The following is an 18,600-nucleotide window of genomic DNA, read 5'->3' as shown; positions in this document are numbered from 1 at the left end:
AATTATGATGCTAGAAAACAACTACTGTGTACAGCGTTTTGAATATAAGGTATATATAGGATATAATGTATATAGGAGCAGGAGGTGGGGAAGGGCACATTAAGGCTACATGGGTCAATAAATCACTTTACTAATAAGTGCTTTAGCTATTGTTGGCTATTATCTCATGCAAATGAGGTTTCTGCCAGCAAGGTGTTAAAGCTCTCAGTAGCAAAAAGGTTTTATCGCCAGTTCAGCCCAAGACTGGGAAAGGTGGATTCCATGGAGGCCTAATTTTGGCACATTTAGACTGACCCATCCGAGCAGGAAGAGGGTGTCAGTTCATAATGAAGACTAATCCAATATGGTGTCAACCAATTCAGAGACATTGTTTTGGTGGATTTCTTCAGTTTTATTGCAGTAGGGTGGTTAACGGATGTCTTTAACCTTATATTTTGGCATAAAATATATACATTGGTTTAATTAAAGGAGAACTATGAGGTGAGTGATTTTCACTCAGCCTCATAGTTCGAGCCGACGTGTGGCAATAAAACTGTCACACGTCGGCTCAATAGGGAAGTGAGCGAACACATACCGTCGCTCGCTCACTTCTCGATCATGTCCCTGCAGAGAGCCGTGACTGTCACTCACGGCTCCCTGCAGGGATTTCCCCCCCCTCCACGCTCCGATCCTCGAGCGCTGACTGGCGGAACGGATGGGGGCGGGTACAGCTGGGTCTGCCCCTAGATAGGCAGAGCCAGCTGTCAATCACGCAGCTGGGTGGATCCCGACAGTAATGTCGGGATCCGTCCCGGCTGCGGCGGTCTCAGTATACCGCGAGCTGTAGCTTGAGGTATACTGAGCTTTGGGTGATGGGAGGACACTAGCTTATGTCCTCCGTGACCCTGAGGAGAACTATGGGGGAAAAAACTTACCCCATAGTTCTCCTTAAGAATGGTATGCATACCTTTAGTCCACTTTAAATACGATTAAATAGTCCACTTAAAACAAATCAGTTAAGGGTGCATGCAGGTGGGCCAAACTGTCTGCTGGATTCATATGGCTTCGAAGTTTCTGTATATCCCATCACTATCAAGATGAAACCTTATATTTTTGGCATAAAGGTTTTATAAATTGATTTATTGAAGAATGGACTGCATACCTTTAGCCCACTTTAGATAAAATGAAATGATGCACTTAAAACAAATTAGTTAGGTTGCATGTCGGTGGGCCAAGTTGTCCAATGGGTTCTTATGTCTTCAAAGTTCTGAAAAACTCACTGAACCTTATATTCTGGTATAAAGGTTATATAAATGAATTAAAGGAGGAATGGGGTGCATACCTTTAGTCCACTTCACATTAAAAGGTCCACTTAAAAACAAATTAGGGTGCACGCAGGTGAGTCAAGTTGTGCACTTGATGTCTTCAAAGTTTCTGAATATCCCACCACTACCGACACGGAGAGTCTTAATGTTCCTGCTGCATTGTTCATAATATAAAGTCCAGCAGAGTGAGTTGGACCACCATGTGAGAGCTACGGCTGGTGAAGAAAGCAAGGATCTCGCAGCTGCATTCCTTAGGTCAGTGGTGGCGAACCTTGGCACTCCAGCTGTTTTGGAACTACAAGTCCCATGAGGCATTGCAAGGCTGACAGTCACAGACATAACCCCCAGAGGTAGATGCAGGTTGGGATCTGTAGTTTTGGCACAGCTGGAGTGCCAAGGTTCGCCACCACTGCCCTAGGTGATATATGCTACAGCTCTCCAGGAAAAAGACATGTGCACCTCACATCTTATTTCAATGGAGAATAAAATACTGTGCGTCTTCAGCTTGTGTAAACACAGCTGATATTATTCTAGCTGAGCGTCATCCTGTCTAATGTTAGTCTATGGAAACGGCATTGCATCCCAGGCAGACCTGCAAATATTTGTTCTTTTAGTTCACTTTAAATATGTTTCCATACTGATAGGTGCCTGTCACCTAACACTCTCTCTTGTGCCGATTTTCATTAGCAATTATGTTCTAGTAAAGCAATACAAAGACCCTTAAAGTGCTAAAGTGTAGATTTTGGATGCCGCTCAACCTGGAAAAGGACTGGCACTTAGGTTTGCCACCTGTTCAGGATTCACCCAGGCAGTCCGGGTTTTGAATGCTGTGTCCGGGTTTCATAGCAGCAGAAACCCGGACACAAGATGTCAGGCAGACAGGGGCTACCAAAATTAAGATAGGGGCTACTGGCCCCCCACCGAAAATAGTCTCAACTGCGATATTTACATATGAATAAGCCACCACCCATTCTCCAAAAAAAAAAATGTCCGCGCGTCGCTAGAGTTTCGCTTGAAGAAAAGGTGGCAACCCTACTGGCACTGGACCACAGAGATGATTGTCTGTGAGGAGACAGTGCTGGAGAGATATTGGGGGGAATTTGCCAAAGCAATTGTGACAGTTTTAGCCTCTTAGATCCTTTTTTTTTTATGTGCAAAACTGTCTTTTAACATGTTAACGTTAACGTGTTAACGTGTTGGGCTGTTAGAGACCTGGGCTGCTGTGTGGGGTGTGACAGCGACAGTTTGGCTCTCCAGCATTCAGCAAATTGAGCGCTATGCAGGGGCAGTGTTGGACTGTTAGAGACCTGGGCTGCTGTGTGGGGTGTGAGAGCAACAGTTTGGCCCTCCAGCGTGCTGCCAGCACAAGGTATGTTGGCTCATACTGCAGCACTTAGTATGAAAACAAAAATACAGAAGGATCAGTATATTTTTTTTACTGTACATGCAGCCTTACTTAATCCAGTAACAAAATACTGATACTTATGGTAAATTAAGCTGACCATGGCTGACCCCAAGGATTATGGACCCCTCAGTGCCATTGTGCACACAGGGTATACTCATAGCCATGCAGGGAGATATCCATAATGCCATTGTAAAATAGCAGCGTCTCACTGCTGGAACATCTAATAGTTCATTCCTAGAACACCCACATTGCTCCACTGTTTATGTTTAGGTTTAGCAAATATCTGTTTCATTTTAAATACCAGACATCAGACAACCATTTGTGTCATTCTTTTCATTTAATAATGGAAGATATGTTTCTATAGGCAGATTGCAAAGATTTCCTTTTAATTTTATACAATGAATTTATCTTCTGCCCATTATAGCGAGTATAGCAATAGTCATAGCGATGAGTCCAGCCGCTCCTCCAATCATCATGCCGAGGACATTCCCGTGCAGCTGTGCCGTCTCGCAGTATTGACCCGTGTACATAAATGCCTGGCTGGGTGCACATCTACAAAGATACATCAAAGAGTAAATATGTGAACATCATGAAAGTGCTTTACATATGTAAAGACAGTTCCTAATAGAGACCTGCATGGGTCTCATCAACATAAATAGTCAAACCTTATACCTAACCAGGTAACCATGGCCCTGCTACCAAATAACCTCAGCCTGTATAAAGACAGATATGTGATAATTTAGTTGGATGTGAACCATGGTAGGCTGTTACCTTCTGACTTTCTGTATCTCTCTACCTGGGGACCAGTCGACATGGCACATCATGGTTCTTGACTCTGTTCTTACCAACCTTGGAGTCTTGGGTTCATGTTACACAGGTGAGATATCGCCAACAGCAGAATCACCAAGGACAGCCTTCCTCTTACATTTCTGAAATAGCTTTCTTGCTGGCCTTGGAATCCTTACTAGCAATTGGGCAATGAGGGAGCAACTACATAGAAACAGTCAAGTGGTCTCTTAAAGGAGAACTATGGGGTTAAGTCTTTTCCCCATAGTTCTCCTTAGGGTAACGGGAGGACACAAACTAGCTGTAGCGAGCTGTATACTGAGACGCCGCAGGTGAAGGTGATCCCGACAATTATGTCTGGATCCGCCCAGCTGCGTGAGTGACGGCTGCCTCTGCCTATCTAGAGGCGGAGCCAGCTGTATCCGCCCCTCCCCCGTCCGTTCCGCCAGTCAGCGCTGGCGGATGGGAGGGGGGAATCCAGCCCCTCCCCTGTCACGGCAGAGAGCCGTGACAGGATCGAGAGGTGAGCGAACGCCGGTATATGTTCGCTCACTTCACTATCTACTGAGCCGACCTGTGACAGTCTCATAGCTGCCTCTTGATAGGCAGAACCAGCTATCAATCAGCCAGCGGGGTGGATCTCAACAGTATTGCCGAGATCTGTCCGGGCTGTGGCGCTCTCAGTATATTGCAGGCAATAGCCAGCTATATACTGAGTTTTGGGTCATGGGAGGACATTAGTATATGTCCTCCCATGACCCTAAAGAGAACTATATGAAAAAAAAGGTTACCCCATAGTTCTCTTTTAATGGAATGGATGGACGAATCTCTCCTGACGGCTATTGTAGCCTGACAACTGATGCCCACGACTGTCAGAACACCCCAACAGTGAATGCAGTTGACTAGCTGTAGTGATTGTCTGGCTGACAATTTTCCACCTGGCTCCTTCAATTTCTTAATTGAAGTTTGTTTTTGGCGTGTAGTGCCAGCAGGGCCACCCATGGTTAGTATTTTGGACGATTCACAGATGAAAGTCAGATGAAATTCTAACAGTGTATGGTTAAAGGAAAACTATGGGGTCAGGGCTTTTCCCCATAGTTCTCCTTAGGGTAACGGGAGGACACAAACTAGCGCCCTCCCGTCACCCAAAGCTCAGTGGTATACCGAGACGCCGCAGCTGAAATGGATGCCTATCTAGAGGCAGAGCCAGCTGTACCCGCCCCCTCCCCCGTCCGTTCCGCCAGTCAGCGCTGGAGGATCGGACAGGGGAAGGGGGAATCTAGTCACTCCCCTGTCACGGCTCTCTGCCATGACAGGATCGAGAAGTGAGCGAGCGACGGTATGTTTTCGCTCACTTCCCGATCTACTGAGCCAACCTGTGACAGTTTCATTGTCACAGATCGGCTAGAACTATGAGGATGAGTGAAAATCACTCACCTCATAGTTCTCCTTTAAGACTCCTACCCCCTTCCTCTTTTATCGCCTTCCTAAGATGCTAAACCCTTGAAGTTCCAACTAATGAGTGGACCAGGACGTCGCTCAGATGTCAATATAGATTATGTTCTGAAGCAATAAAAGGCCAATTTAAGGTCATTTTACTTATTAAATACATGTTGCTCTCTTGATAAGGTTTTTGATTTACATCCTCTTCATTTGTGCCTTTTAATTAATGAAATGGCCAGAGAAGATGGAAATGCTTTGATTGACAGTATGTAATCTTAGGGTGGTCATTAAGTCAATATTGTCCACTCACAAACACATATAAGAGAGATGTCTCCTATGAGATGCAGACTTTAGAACACATGTCTCTGTATTACTGGCATACAGACAATAAAAGCTGCCAAAGACAATTATTCTTTTATTTGCCTTTCTTTGACACAGTATACCCAGCCTGCAAACAATACGGAAGCTTGCAGTACTATTTACACTGATAATGGATCATAATGTTATAATGGAACTTATCATTTGTGTAGAGCAAATGAACCATCCAATGTGCTTATACCCATCAATGTCCTGTTCATTCATCTTTGTCTACATATGTGGGCACGGAGGTTTCAACATTAGCTCACTTTTTGTCTGTTATCACTGCCAAATGCTGTTCTGATCCACAGAGAGTTTCTGTTCAAGTCTACAGGGAGGGCAACACTTACCAAAGTGTAAAGCTCATGGGTCACACAAACTTCTCACTGGTTCCTTTTTTAAAGATAAGCCTTGCTTCAGTTACTTTTTGCATAACGGCAGGGCCACATTACAAGTTAGTTTAAGAGAGGAGATTAGGTTACTTTTCGATTCATGAGCATATTAAAGGAGAACTATGGGGTCAGTGTTTTCCCCCATAGTTCTCTTTAGGGTAACGGGAGGACACAAACTAGCGTCCTCCCGTTACCCTAAGCTCAGTATACCGCGAGCTACAGCGCGCGGTATACTGAGACGCCGGAGCGGATCCCGACTTAGACGTCAGGATCCGCCCAGCTGCGTGAGTGACAGCTGGCTCTGCCTATCTAGAGGCAGAGCCAGCTGTACCCACCCCCTCCCCCGTCCGTTCCGCCAGTCAGCGCTGGCAGATCGGAGCGGGGAGAGGGGAATCCAGCCCCTCCCCTGTCACGCCAGAGAGCTGTGACAGGATCGAGAGGTGAGGGAACCCGGTATGTGTTCGCTCACCTTCCGATCTACTGAGCCGACCTGTGACAGTCTCATTGTCACAGGTCGGCTAGAACTATGAGGTGAGTGGAAATCACTCATCTCATAGTTCTCCTTTAAGCAGTTATGTTTGGGGTTAAGATTAAGGGTTAGCCTAGGGCAGCCTTTCGCATCCTCTTTAGCCCAGGGGAACCCCTAAAATAATTTAAGGTCTCGGGAAACCTTTCTAAATCCAGTCCCTCAGAGTTCAATAAGGAAAATGTTTCTTACGCTGGTGGTCAGCCACTCATACAGACAGCTAAAAAAGATAATTGGTATCATGCTGCTGCTTTTGCCAGGTAGCAACGGCAGACACCATTCAATAGGTCAATCAGCCTTGAGTCAAGGAACACTTTGTAACCTCAGGAGGAATCCTAGAGCTCCACAGAACCCTGGTTAAGAATTACCGGCCAAAGGGATGGGGTCCAAAGGGATGGGGTTGGCCTCTGCCAATAGCATCTTCAAGTGAGCTGTTCGATGTAAAGATTAAGCTAAAGTTGAAAAGTTACATTTGGGATTAAACCAAGTTAAGGGGGTAAACCAAATTTGGAAATGGGTTCAAGTGTTAGGTTGAGGTTTAGGGTTCAAGTTCACTTAGGTTTAAGTAAATGGTAACTTGTTAGTAACTATTCCCACTGGGGTGTAATACTTTATTTTTTTGAGTCTTCGAATTTGCTTTCTTTGGGGGTGTTTTCACCTTTTTTTAGGTTTGAATTTCACCAAGGCTAGCATAGGATGAGCCCACATGTACTATTATAAAACCTTCTTGTTTAAAAGTAACATACAGCCTGCAGATGTTCTGGCAAGTCACATGATACAAGTGTACTATACCTGCAGTTTGCTCTGCCATTCTCAACCATGCATGCTCCACCATTCAGACAAGGGTTGTCATCGCACTGGGTTCCCATTGGTTGGATGGCATAATCTTTGGAATCTGCTGGGTTCTCCAGGGCTCGCCTCTTCCTATCATGCACCTCCACATCCAGCGGTAAATCATATGCCTGGACAGCCGGACGAATAGGGACTTCAACTTTTATCAGATGCGTCAAATCTGGAAGAGCAGGAAGAATACAGTTCTACTTTATGAGGTTGATTTCATTTTTAAGGTTTACTGTATTGGAAGGTGCAGGGGAATAAAACTAGAAAGGGAAACCTGAGACAGGTGTAAGGTGTTAATTATACAAGCTAACTGTATAACAGAGGTCTCTGCACAGTTCTCAGAGCTGTATCTGGCAAAGGACAGCACTGTAATAAGGTAATTAACGCTTTACACTTAACACCTGCTGTCCTCCTTAGTTTCCTGGAGTTCCCCTTAAATGCCTCATGAGATATTTCCACTGATTTCTATCATTTAAAGAGCTATCAAGGCCTTGTCTTTTTGTATACTTATATACGTTTCAATAAAGACGTTTTGAATTTTAAAAAAAAAAGCTACCAAGGGTGCCATTTTTCATGCAACACAGAGATTGGGCACATTTCTGTAGCAAATGCAAACACCTCCATTATACTATACACAGTATATATACACAGTATAGGAACACACATATATTTTACTATGTTGCCTGACTGCTAATGGAACACTTACATACTGCTCATTCACTGTCCAATGTGCAGACTTGTGATGCAGGAAGCTGTAAAGTTTCAAGCCCACATGAAGTCTCAGAAATAGATATGCAGTTAGATAGACATTATAATAACCTCCATTTTAATTTTCGGATTAAGCACTTGGTCAGACACACCCTCTCTCTCTCTGTGGGGACTCTTGTGATGAGGGGTGTGGCTGTTACTCAGCTCTGCCAGCACAGAGTGTGACTGCATATTCACTGAGAGGAAAATTTATACTACAGCATATTCAGCATCAGTCAGAAAATATTAATATGAACGGGTACGGGATTAAAGGAATTCAATTGCTAAAGGAATGCTAAAAGGTGTGAGATTTCATTTGGACAGGAAGTAGTGTTGTAATTTGCCTTGATGCGCCGATACCGGTTTTTCAGTATCGAGTACGAGTACCGATATATTTTTCCCGGTTCTTGCCGATACCAAATACCGATACCGGAAGTCCCATTACGGAAGCCAGGCTTCCTTATTAGCCGGGAAGCCGGACGGCGTGTAAAGACTCGCCATCCGGCTTCCTGATTAGCAGGGAAGTCGCCCCCATGCTTCTCGTCACTAGGTGACGAGAGAGCATGGAGCCGGTTTTCTGACCAATCAGGAAGCCAGGCGCCGTGTAATGAAGTGACTCCCTGATTGGCCGGCAAGCCGGCTCCATGCTCCCTCGTCATGAGGTGATGAGGGAGCGTGAAGCCGGCTTCCCGGCCAATCACGAAGCAGGGCTAGACATCGGAGCATTTGGGCGAGTAGGAGTACTTGCCCAAATCCTCGGCATCGGCACAGATACTAGTATCGGTATCGGTGCATCCCTAATATATATATATATTTATATAAAAACACGGTTTATATACACACAATATGTAGGGTATAGCCATAAAACTTTGAGATGAGAAAGCAGCTAACTTACCCACGAAGTCCACGAACAGGATAAGATCATCATTTTTCAGGAAGCTCCTGCGCTGTAGATTGGAGTGGGTAATGAAGGTGGTCCACCCAAAATCTGTAGTCCGATAGCAGTTACATGAGGGATCCCAGGTGCCAGTTTTAGAGGGTCTTTCCCAGCGAGATATATTCTGAGCTGTTAAAATACAACACAAGTCACATAACTGTAGTTAGCAAGGCCGCATTCTCTCCTGTGTCCAGCTTCCACTATGGACACAATCTCTACAGAATTTGTATGCTCTCTCGTGTTGTTTTCTTTTGGGTGCTCATGTTCCCCTCTCCCCAAAATGCAAAAATATATTTTTTTTAAATTGGCTGCTGGACAAAACATCTCTAGAAACGGAAACTAATTTACCTCGCCAGACAAAAATGGAAGAAACCCTTTTGTTTGGAGTTTTCCTTTAAAGTGACACTAAAACGTACGAGCTAAATCTTAAAAATGCATTCAAGGACCTTCACTATGAACAACAATGTATCTTATTTGTGTATCACTCGGCTGTAGATCCTCCAATCATCTCTGAATTGGTGCTGGCACTGTCCTTCCTACTGGAGGGGGGCTACTTTTGTTCCCCATGGTCCCTGTGTGTGTTGTAAAGTAGTCACCGCAGAGAGGCGTGACAGGATTGAGAAGTGAGCGAACGCCGGTATGTGTTCGCTCACTTCCCGATCTACTGGGCCGACCTGTGACAGTCTCATTGTCACAGGTCGGCTAGAACTATGAGGTGAGTGAAAAGCACTCCCCTCATAGTTCTCCTTTAAAGCCACACTCCAGGAAAAATTATCATTTACACACTGCACTGGATGTGTATGTTATCATTAAAAAGCCCCAAAGTATAAAAATCTTACATTGCAGCATGCTGTCCCCTGCACGCAATGACCGACTTCCAGGCACTGTGGTCTGCAGTCGCCTCAGGTGGCATCTCATTGGGGGGGGGTTTTTTTTTGCAATTCAGAAACAGTCTAAATAGAGATTTTGGACAGGTCGTGCTCGGTGGACTTACACCACTACCTATCCAAAACCCCCAGGGGGACTGTCTACTCCAAGAGACTGCTATAATTAATATACAATTTTTGGGGGGTCACGCCAGTTACAGTACTTACGTAGAATTATCTGTTCAGTTGATGTGGTGAAGCTTCTGCTAGAAGACATCCTTAGACGAATGTCTGGATCCTGGTCAAACACTGTTATGATAAACTGATGGTTCAAGACGGGCCACTCCAACGCAGAATCATCCTCCCCACTGCACAGATGGAATGATATACCAGTGTAACCAGTGTAAGTGGATCCATTTTGCCCATGAGGGTATAAACCCACTCCATAACCATAGCCTTCAGGGGTATAGAAACAAGGGCTGACAAGGCGGTCTCCTTTCACGGTGCTAGCGAGGCTCTGACTAAAGTTGCGGATGGTCCAGACGCCATTGGGGCAGGGCAGTTCTGGCAGAGTGATGTCATCGATGACAATGCCACCGCTGGTTGTTGTGGAATCCCCCTGGATACCTTGGAAGACGTAACGGAACTTTCTATCAGCGTTCAGTGTCACATGGGCCAGTTTCCAGTTGTGGTCGTTATCGGCTGTGCAAAATAATACAAAAGAGGTTCTTTAGCTCATGGTAAAGAGAAAGAATAGCATCTTTGCGCTCAAGTTTTATATCAGGTAAATATGACATATAGCCTATTACTATACTATAGTTTAATTGCCACAGCCTGCCTGAGTATTGTTGCTGAGCATGTCCATGTCTTTATAACCACAGTGTACCCATCTTCTGATGGCTACTACCAGCAGGATAACGTGACATTTCACAAAGCATTTTAGCTTTGTGACATGGCACGTTATCCTGCTGGTAGTAGCCATCTCAAACTGGTTTCTGAAACATGATAATGAGTTCACTGGACTTCAATGACCTCTACAGTCACCAGATCTCAATCCTATAAAGCACCTTTGGGATGTGGTGGAACGGGAGATTCCCATTATGGATGTGCAGCCAACAAATCTACAGCAACTGTGTGATGCTATCATTTCAATATTTCAATATCGTTTCAATACCAAACTCTCTAAGGAATGTTTCCTGTACATTGTTGAATCTATGCCATGAAGAATTAGGGAAGTTCTGAAGACAAAAGGGAGTCCAACCTGGTACTGGCAAAGTGGCCAGTGAGTGTATATGACAGTATCCAGCAAACAGATGGAGCAGAAGAGCCCCGCTGACCTCAAGTCTCCTACAATTCTGTATATCTTTGCTGTAAAAAGGGTGCATTTTGATCCCCTGCTGTTCAGGAGGACAAAAGTGCATCTCTATATTTTATATGGCTGTGTGTTGAGTGTCATATACAGGGACAGCCCACAAAGGGGCAGCTACTATTGGCCTGTTTTAGTAGTAGAGATGAGTGAAAGTTAGAGATTTCAGCTGCCCATAAATGTCAGTCAAAATAGGAATATGGCCAAAATCACTATTTTGGCAAAAAACATTGGAGTCCATGGGGAAGACGAACTTCACGTAGTTTTGCTAAGGGTACAATGGGCTTTGAAAGGCTCCTGATGATTAAAGAAGCTACTTTGAACTATCCTGGACCTGTTTGTGGTAGGCTGAGGGTGTGTTGGTGATTTAATAGAAGCAAATTCTTTTGAGTTTTCCTATTCTTTTATCTTAAATAATAAGTAGTATTACAATGCGGTAATCATATATGGAACATCAAGGCACTTCTGTACAGCAATACAGGGCTTTCCTATGGAAGGTTGCCGGAGGTTTGCTTTATAGGTGATATAACCTTCAAGAGGGATGCTCCCTGTCTGACTGGTGTCAAGGATGTCTGCACAGAGGATCCTTTCCCCAATACCAGGTATGGGAGGGGTGTGTCCAAAGTCTCCCAAGACTGTCCATTCTCCACAGGGAACCTGTCCCTAGGCTAAGCCTTACCAAAGAAGATGGGTACCTGATGGGTACCTGTTTCTACCTTACATTCCCCACATTATATAAAAGTGATTTTTTTTTTCAAGTAAGCTTTGATTGCATTATAATAAACAACCACAGCATGTGATTCTTATTACAGTGGTGATGTCATAGCAGGATAGTATACGCTGGGACTTTGCAACTCCTTTAATGCTTACTTTAAAGCTAACCTCTAATTAGGATTTTTTTTTTACACTGAGTGGCCAGATTATTATGACCACCCCATCAGTACTTCGTTGGGCCACGAGATTACTTAGTTGGGCCGCTTCGTGACTCCACGAGATGTTGAAAAGTGATGAGAGAAATCTGACACTGCACTGTTGCCCTTCGGTTGTCTTGTACCAGTCTTGCCCCTCCCCCGTTCTGCCCTAACATTGACTAGTCGCTGACGGCCACAATTCGCACGTTCAGACCCAGATTTTCGGCTGACAGTCCAGTCTTTAAACACTTTAACAACAGCTGCTCTTGAACATTTAACGAATTCTGCTGTTTTGCTGATACTCGCTCCATGGCTTGAGCGCCAACAATCATCCCACGTTCAAAGGCTGTTAAATCGCATTGTTTCCCCGTATCTTTAGAAAAAAAACACTTCTACTGTCGTGGTAAACAACCTGCTTCCCTATTTATAATGGTCTGGCCCTCTAGCAACTTCAGCGCAAAATTATAGCTAATTACTGCTAATTTGCCTACAAACCTCAGGTGGTCATAATAAACTGGCCACTCAGTGTATATATATATACACACATAAATAATTGCATCTTCTCGTAAACAAAACTGCATCTGATTTCCCTCATGTGACCTACCGTTTAGGCAAGCTACATCACATGGTCACTGGCTACCAGGAACATTGCAAGTGCTTCACATCATTAAAGTCTCAGGAACCAGAGAGTAGTCCTCCTAGTCCATATTCACTCTGCAAAAATTGTCCTTTACTGCTGTCTGTGTTCCAATTAAGGAAGTTTCCCATCACTTCCTGTTCAAATATCAGCGGTATATGTGATATCAAGAGGATGATTTTTTTTCAATGGTATGTAAAAGGATTATTCACACTAAGGGCAGTTAGTAGTGATGGCCAAACCAAAAAGGCCTCACCCTAAATTTGGCTTCTTTCACCCTTCCTGGGTTCCTCCTTGCCCCTCTCGACTACAAATATCGCTGACTAAGATACATACCATTTATTGTCTGGACTTTCCTCAACCTTCTCACAGTCCCGGTGCCATCATCGAGGCGAAGCCAGATGTTGAGTTTGTCCTTCGGGCTGCCGTCCATCTTGTAGAAGAACTGAAGACACTGCTCTGTCCTCTTTGGATAGAGGATTCTGGACTCCAGCACAGCGGTTTTTTCAACTGCTCCGCCATGGGTTTTAAAGGACATGAAATATCCAGCATCTGCAGGAAGAAGAGTTTATGTAAAAATAAATTATTCATCATAAAGTACTCAACTGTAACAACAGCAATGACTGACAGCTAATGGAAATCAGAATAAAAATAAGGAACTTTCCTATTTCCTGATTTCCTATTCTAAAAGAATCTTATCAGACTTTTTCAAATAGGTATCCAGTAAATTTTGTCAAAGGAATCTAAAGTCTTCTTCTATGTGGGAGACTTTTTAGGGCTAAGTGTCCCTAGCCGTAAATTATCCCTAACTGTAAAACTGACTCCAGCACAGACCTGGGCATTTTATGGGCCCTGGGCCGTATAGGGCCCTTGCTCTGCAGCTGTCCAGCCCACTGACCTGCGATCCATTCTGTCAGGGAAGTCCAGCTGGTGTCCCTAGTACAACTGCTGCACGGATCGCTACACAACCTTTGCGTGTAAATATGTGCATAGGAAGCCGTTTGGTGTTCATAATATAAAGCGCAATCTGGTGCGACAGGCACGCATGAATGTGCACACGCCTGGTCGAGTAGTTGGTGCCAGGCGGGCAATTTAAGGATGATGGATGCAGCTGCTAGCTGCTAGAAGATCTTCAGCTGTATCCTGTGCCCTGTTTCTCCTGTTGCTGTTATTTGATCCAACCCAGCTTGACTCTCGACTCTTGCTTGCCTGCTGCCTGCCTTCTGACCCACACCTGTCTTGACTACTCTTCTGCATCCTGATTCGGCTCTGCTTGCCCCCAAGGCTCTCCAGTGACTTTGATCTTGCCTTCTGCTTCTGCACCCCACTGCCCACCAGTTGCTGACCTGATGCGCCTGACTCCACTTCTTAACAGACTGTCTCCGCTACCATCTGGTCTGCTGCTGACAGTACAGTTTCAAAGGTATCCTGCTTCCAGTTACCGGCATCATCACTCCTGCACCAGCAGTCCTGCATCAGCTACAGCCACTTGTGCCTCTCTCAGTTCCGTGCATTCCCTGTACCAATTCCAAGGGTTCTTTAATGAGTTCCCTCATCACTTCAGACCACACCAGGTATCTGACACTGGCTAACAGTGGATGCACCGGCCTCCAAGGCTGGTGCATTCACTGCAAGCCAAAGCACAGTGCAGTTCAGCGATTATTAATCCGTGTTCAGACCGCGTTTCAGTTTGCTGGCGTCCTAGCAACCAATGACGTGAAAGAGATCCTCCTCTGCAGCCATTGGTTGTTAGGACGGCTTTTACTATTATTGAGCAGTACTGCCCCAATCCGTCTCTTCAATGTCTTGCTGCAGTTCAGCTTCAACTAAGATACACTTAATACCTTATCTCCTTCTAGTAATTTCTCTCATGTTCAATATTTTACAGTCAGTTCATAGTTCACATTCAACTAGGAGCAATGTCAACAAACTCAGATCCCGTTTATGGGCAAACCATAGTACATTCTTTCCCCTGATTATCTATCCAAAGCAAACAAGGCAATTGACCCTTGGCAGGAACAGTCGGTGCGGAATCTGTGTTTATGCCTGCTGTTAAACCATAACATGTAGCCTTTGCACAAGGATGGAGAGCTTGTGGGGCACACTTAGTAGAGTCAGCAGTTTCACGGTGGAATTTATTACCTCTGCAGCGTCCGGCCAAGGTATGGTCTGAAGAAGACCCAGGAACGCTGAGTTCATGGATCCAGTCTGCATCGTCTGTGGTACCCTGGACCATTCCGCAGATGTTGATGAATTCAAAGGAGCACTGGTCCAGGAGAATGAGCGGGGCGGCTGCAAGGGAATGGCACGTTAACTCAAATTTATTCTGCATTCTTTGTTATTTACACCAATATACGTGACATCAGGATTCATAGGATTCACTATTTTAAACATTGTTGCTGTTTTATCACATCATTTCTGCTCAAAATGGTCAATTTAAAAAGATAAATATCACTAATGTATGCAATAATTTTTCCCATAAAATATCTATATAACCCATAGGAGTCTTATATAACTCTTTAAAATGACAACAAAGGCACCTTTAGGCCCCTTTGGCATGGGTGCCTGTCATTTCCTGATCAGCAGGGGATCAATGCATGGATCCCCTGCCGATCGGAGCAGTGCAGAATGGATCTCACAATTGTGACATCCGTGTCTGTCCAGTTGTCTGCTGTACAGTCATGTTAGGTATATGGGGAGTGAAATGTAAGCACACACATGTCCTTTTAGATCAGATCACCCCTGATCCGTCACAATCAGTTTTGCCAAAAAGGAGCTCTGTTACATTTGGTATTCCGGACCTGGACAGAGTCGAAGGGGGGGGGGGGTTATTGGATGTAAACGGGCGCACATCCATTTAGATGCGGCTGCCCATAAACCAGCATTGGGCTTCTGATCATATCTGCCTGAAAAACTGCCAGGTGCGCCTGATCTGAACCCCCGGCTAAAAGGGGCCTTAAGAATTTTTCGTAATGGCAATCTACAAACAGATATACCATATATATATATATATATAACATTTCTGGCTTTTAGAATACCTTATTCTTCTTTTCCACCCCACGTTTCCCACAGGAGCCATTTTTACTAAGGGCAGATTAATCCATTTCCCTTTACTTCCTGAAACTCTGGCTCTGCTTTCTGGAACATTTTACATCATCTGGGGGGGAAGAAACCTCCCCCCCAAGATCTCACAAGATTTTTTTGCAGTTTACAGATGAGATTTCCCAGGAAGGTAGCTTCCCATGATGCATCTGTGAGGCCAGGACTACATCACCAGTGCCTCACTCAACCAAGATGTGGTAAACAGTAACTATAAATAAAAAGCAAACTTATGAATGTAACATGGTTGCATATCAGCATTGAGAGCTACATGCTAATGTAATTTTTAGTGTAAAGGTCTGTATTCAGACATCTTGATGCCCAATGAACAGCCGAATAATGTACAAGCCCCACCCCTTTTTTGGTGATAGGCTATTTTTGCAAAAGCTAAAGCAAAAATGCCCTACTGCAATCAGCATGCTGTCTGCTATCATTTAGCCTCACCGTCCATATAAGAGACAAAGGAGAGAATGAACAGATAATTTTCTATTTTTCTTCTAGAGTCTAGACCAGCTTCACCTGCAGTTTTGTTTTTTGATTAATTTATTCACAAATGTCCAGAAAAGTAAAAAATCATGAAAAGGTAACTGCAATGCGCTAATTAGCTTGATGTAACCCCTCCCATCCCTGAAATGATATAATAATATATTATTGCTACATACTGCAGTTGTACATGCGGTCGACGCGCTCCAGGTCAATCTGTGAGAAGTCCAGACGTTGTCCTATGATGTTATTGAAGGCGGGGATTTTGGCGGTAATGGTCGGGACGTTGGGGTTCTTGTTGAAGGAGTAAGGGCCGTAATGCATAACAGACTCATAGTCATATGGAGTGTTCAGATCAGTGATGAATTTATCATTGTATGTGTTGAAGTTATGTCCCATCCCTGTAAAAAACAACATCAGAATTACCACACACAAAAAAAATTATGAATGAAAGAAGGGACAAATTTTGTAGTTGTTTATTGACAAGTTTATTGGCATGTGAAGCAATCAGGAGGAAAGCACAATGATTCAGGGCTTATCGTCTGACCAATTGGCCGATTAAATTGCACAGTAGGGTTGAGCCAGAATCCCGGGTGGTAACATCATTCTACCCACCCTATCTTGTCCAGCCTTTTTTTTTATGTGGCAAACCTCTCCCCCCAATGGAAATAGCAACCAGATGGCGGGGGGCAGGGTTGATTTTAATTTTTTTAATGTTTTCTTTATTATTTGTTTACTTTGTAAAAAAAATTCCACTGTATTTTATTATTTTTTTCTCCTGTCTCAGTGTTCACACGGAGCAGAGCGGAGAACGGACGTTCCCCACTCTGCTTCCCGCTCTCCATCCTGAATGAATGTGCCATAGTCCTGGGTCCCACAAAAGAGTGGACCCCGAAAAACCACGGTGGGGAGGGAGGCGGCCGGCAGGGACCGAGGCAGCCGGAGATGGAGGCAGACCATGGAGGGGGTGCGGTGGGACCTGCAGGCAAATTACAAGTGATCTCGGCGACATCGCCGCGATCACTTGTACAAAAGGAGCAGTGGCTACCCTGCTCTACATTCAGCCCTGCTTGCCTGAAGCAGGGCTAAATGTAGAACAAAACTACCTGCCCGGCGGCTGTGCTGCCCCTCTACTCTCTGCCGCCCCGAGGCCAGGCCTCTGTGGCCTTGTTGGAAAACCTGCCCTGCCTATGCTTCGATTGAGTCCATTTAGGGTATTATTCTTGATATTAACCAACAAGTTGTGATTTATTGACAGCTTCTCGGTATAACTTTTGACTCCCGTAAGAAGGAGCAGTAAGGCACAAAGATTGTGCGGCATTGTAAAGTAGGAAGCCATCATGTTGGTTGGGGACATTTCACTTACAGCCCTGGTGTCAATGTTGCCTTTGTGGCAAAAAGTAGTAGAAAATCTCCCAAATGGGGACACAACAATAAAAGTCTAAAAAAAAGTTCTAACCTTTTTCTCCTCTACTAATTAACATTGTTTTACCTTGTTAGGGTGATTTTCCCTGCACTTCTTCTGAATGGAGCCAAAGACAGCAATTAAAAACCCCCCAAATTAATAAAAAAACTGGCAACAGTACTAACTGTTTCTTAAAATCCATCTCCGGAATAACTGAATGGAAAAAAAACTAAGAATAGAAAAAACTAAAAGGGGCTCTAACTGTTCCTTAACCTCTTCCTAACCAAAAGAGATAAACCTGCATGGGAGAGATGCATTTGTATTATAAGTAATACTAATAATTTTTTAGCGGGTGGATATAGTTTCCCTTTAATGTTTTTATTAATATCGCACATTATATAAACTGACCTTCAGTAATTTCATCCCACCAGATCAAGACATAGTCATCACGATCAGTTCTGGACTGCTCATGGTAGAATCCCAATGCATGTAGGATCTCATGTTCTATAATGGCCTTATGGTCACATCCACTTCCGATAGAAAGGTTCTGACCAACTCCGAAGTCACCAACGTAGGACCAGCATCTAGGAAAAACAATGGTCTTTCACATTTCACATACACTAAACTGGCTGGCTACATACTGCAGCCCAATTTTAAATAATTGGATGGGCCGCAGTGTATATGGAGTGTGTACTCCAGGAATGGCAACTTCCATATAGCATACATACATATAACTTCCATATAGCAGTCGTGAAACACTCAGTTAGACATGTCTGGAATATGGGGAACAGGGTACACAGCGAGCATGCAAACATTAACTGCAAGAACAATTAAATTTAAAGTTACTCATCACATGGCATGAAGTAGTTAGGCTGACTTTTGGTCCCTATAGTAGATGTGTCCATGGCAGTCCTGCCGCTTACTACCATCTGCACTTTACTATTGGCCAGTGAGGGTACCCATCACAAACCTAGCCAACAGGAAAGTTTGAGTGGTGGGAATAGGTGGGGCTACATACAAACCATGCAAGCTGTACAATTTTAGAAGCACTTTACATACTGTAAAGGTGCCCATACACCTTACAACCATCGCAAGA

The 18,600-nt window shown here is 44.3% G+C and overlaps 1 protein-coding gene across 1 annotated transcript; it reads right to left on the bottom strand.

Annotated features, from left to right (window-relative positions):
• Window positions 1–3,067: 3,067 nt before the first annotated feature.
• On the bottom strand, window positions 3,068–18,088 carry MEP1A (meprin A subunit alpha; the record flags this gene model as incomplete). Its single annotated transcript, XM_018568037.1, has 8 exons — window positions 3,068–3,261; window positions 7,006–7,225; window positions 8,696–8,866; window positions 9,832–10,305; window positions 12,854–13,069; window positions 14,660–14,809; window positions 16,279–16,500; window positions 17,913–18,088. Coding segments are annotated over 8 exons (1,777 nt in total), but the record flags the coding sequence as incomplete, so codon positions are not given.
• Between the last annotated feature and the right edge of the window lie 512 nt (window positions 18,089–18,600).

This window comes from Nanorana parkeri, unplaced genomic scaffold, assembly GCF_000935625.1.
Source record: "Nanorana parkeri isolate BGI_ZX_2015 unplaced genomic scaffold, ASM93562v1 scaffold1129, whole genome shotgun sequence".
In the NCBI taxonomy this organism is placed as follows: Eukaryota; Metazoa; Chordata; class Amphibia; order Anura; family Dicroglossidae; genus Nanorana; species Nanorana parkeri.
Note: the sequence above shows the minus strand (reverse complement) of the source record. Positions and strands in the feature narration are given on the sequence as shown.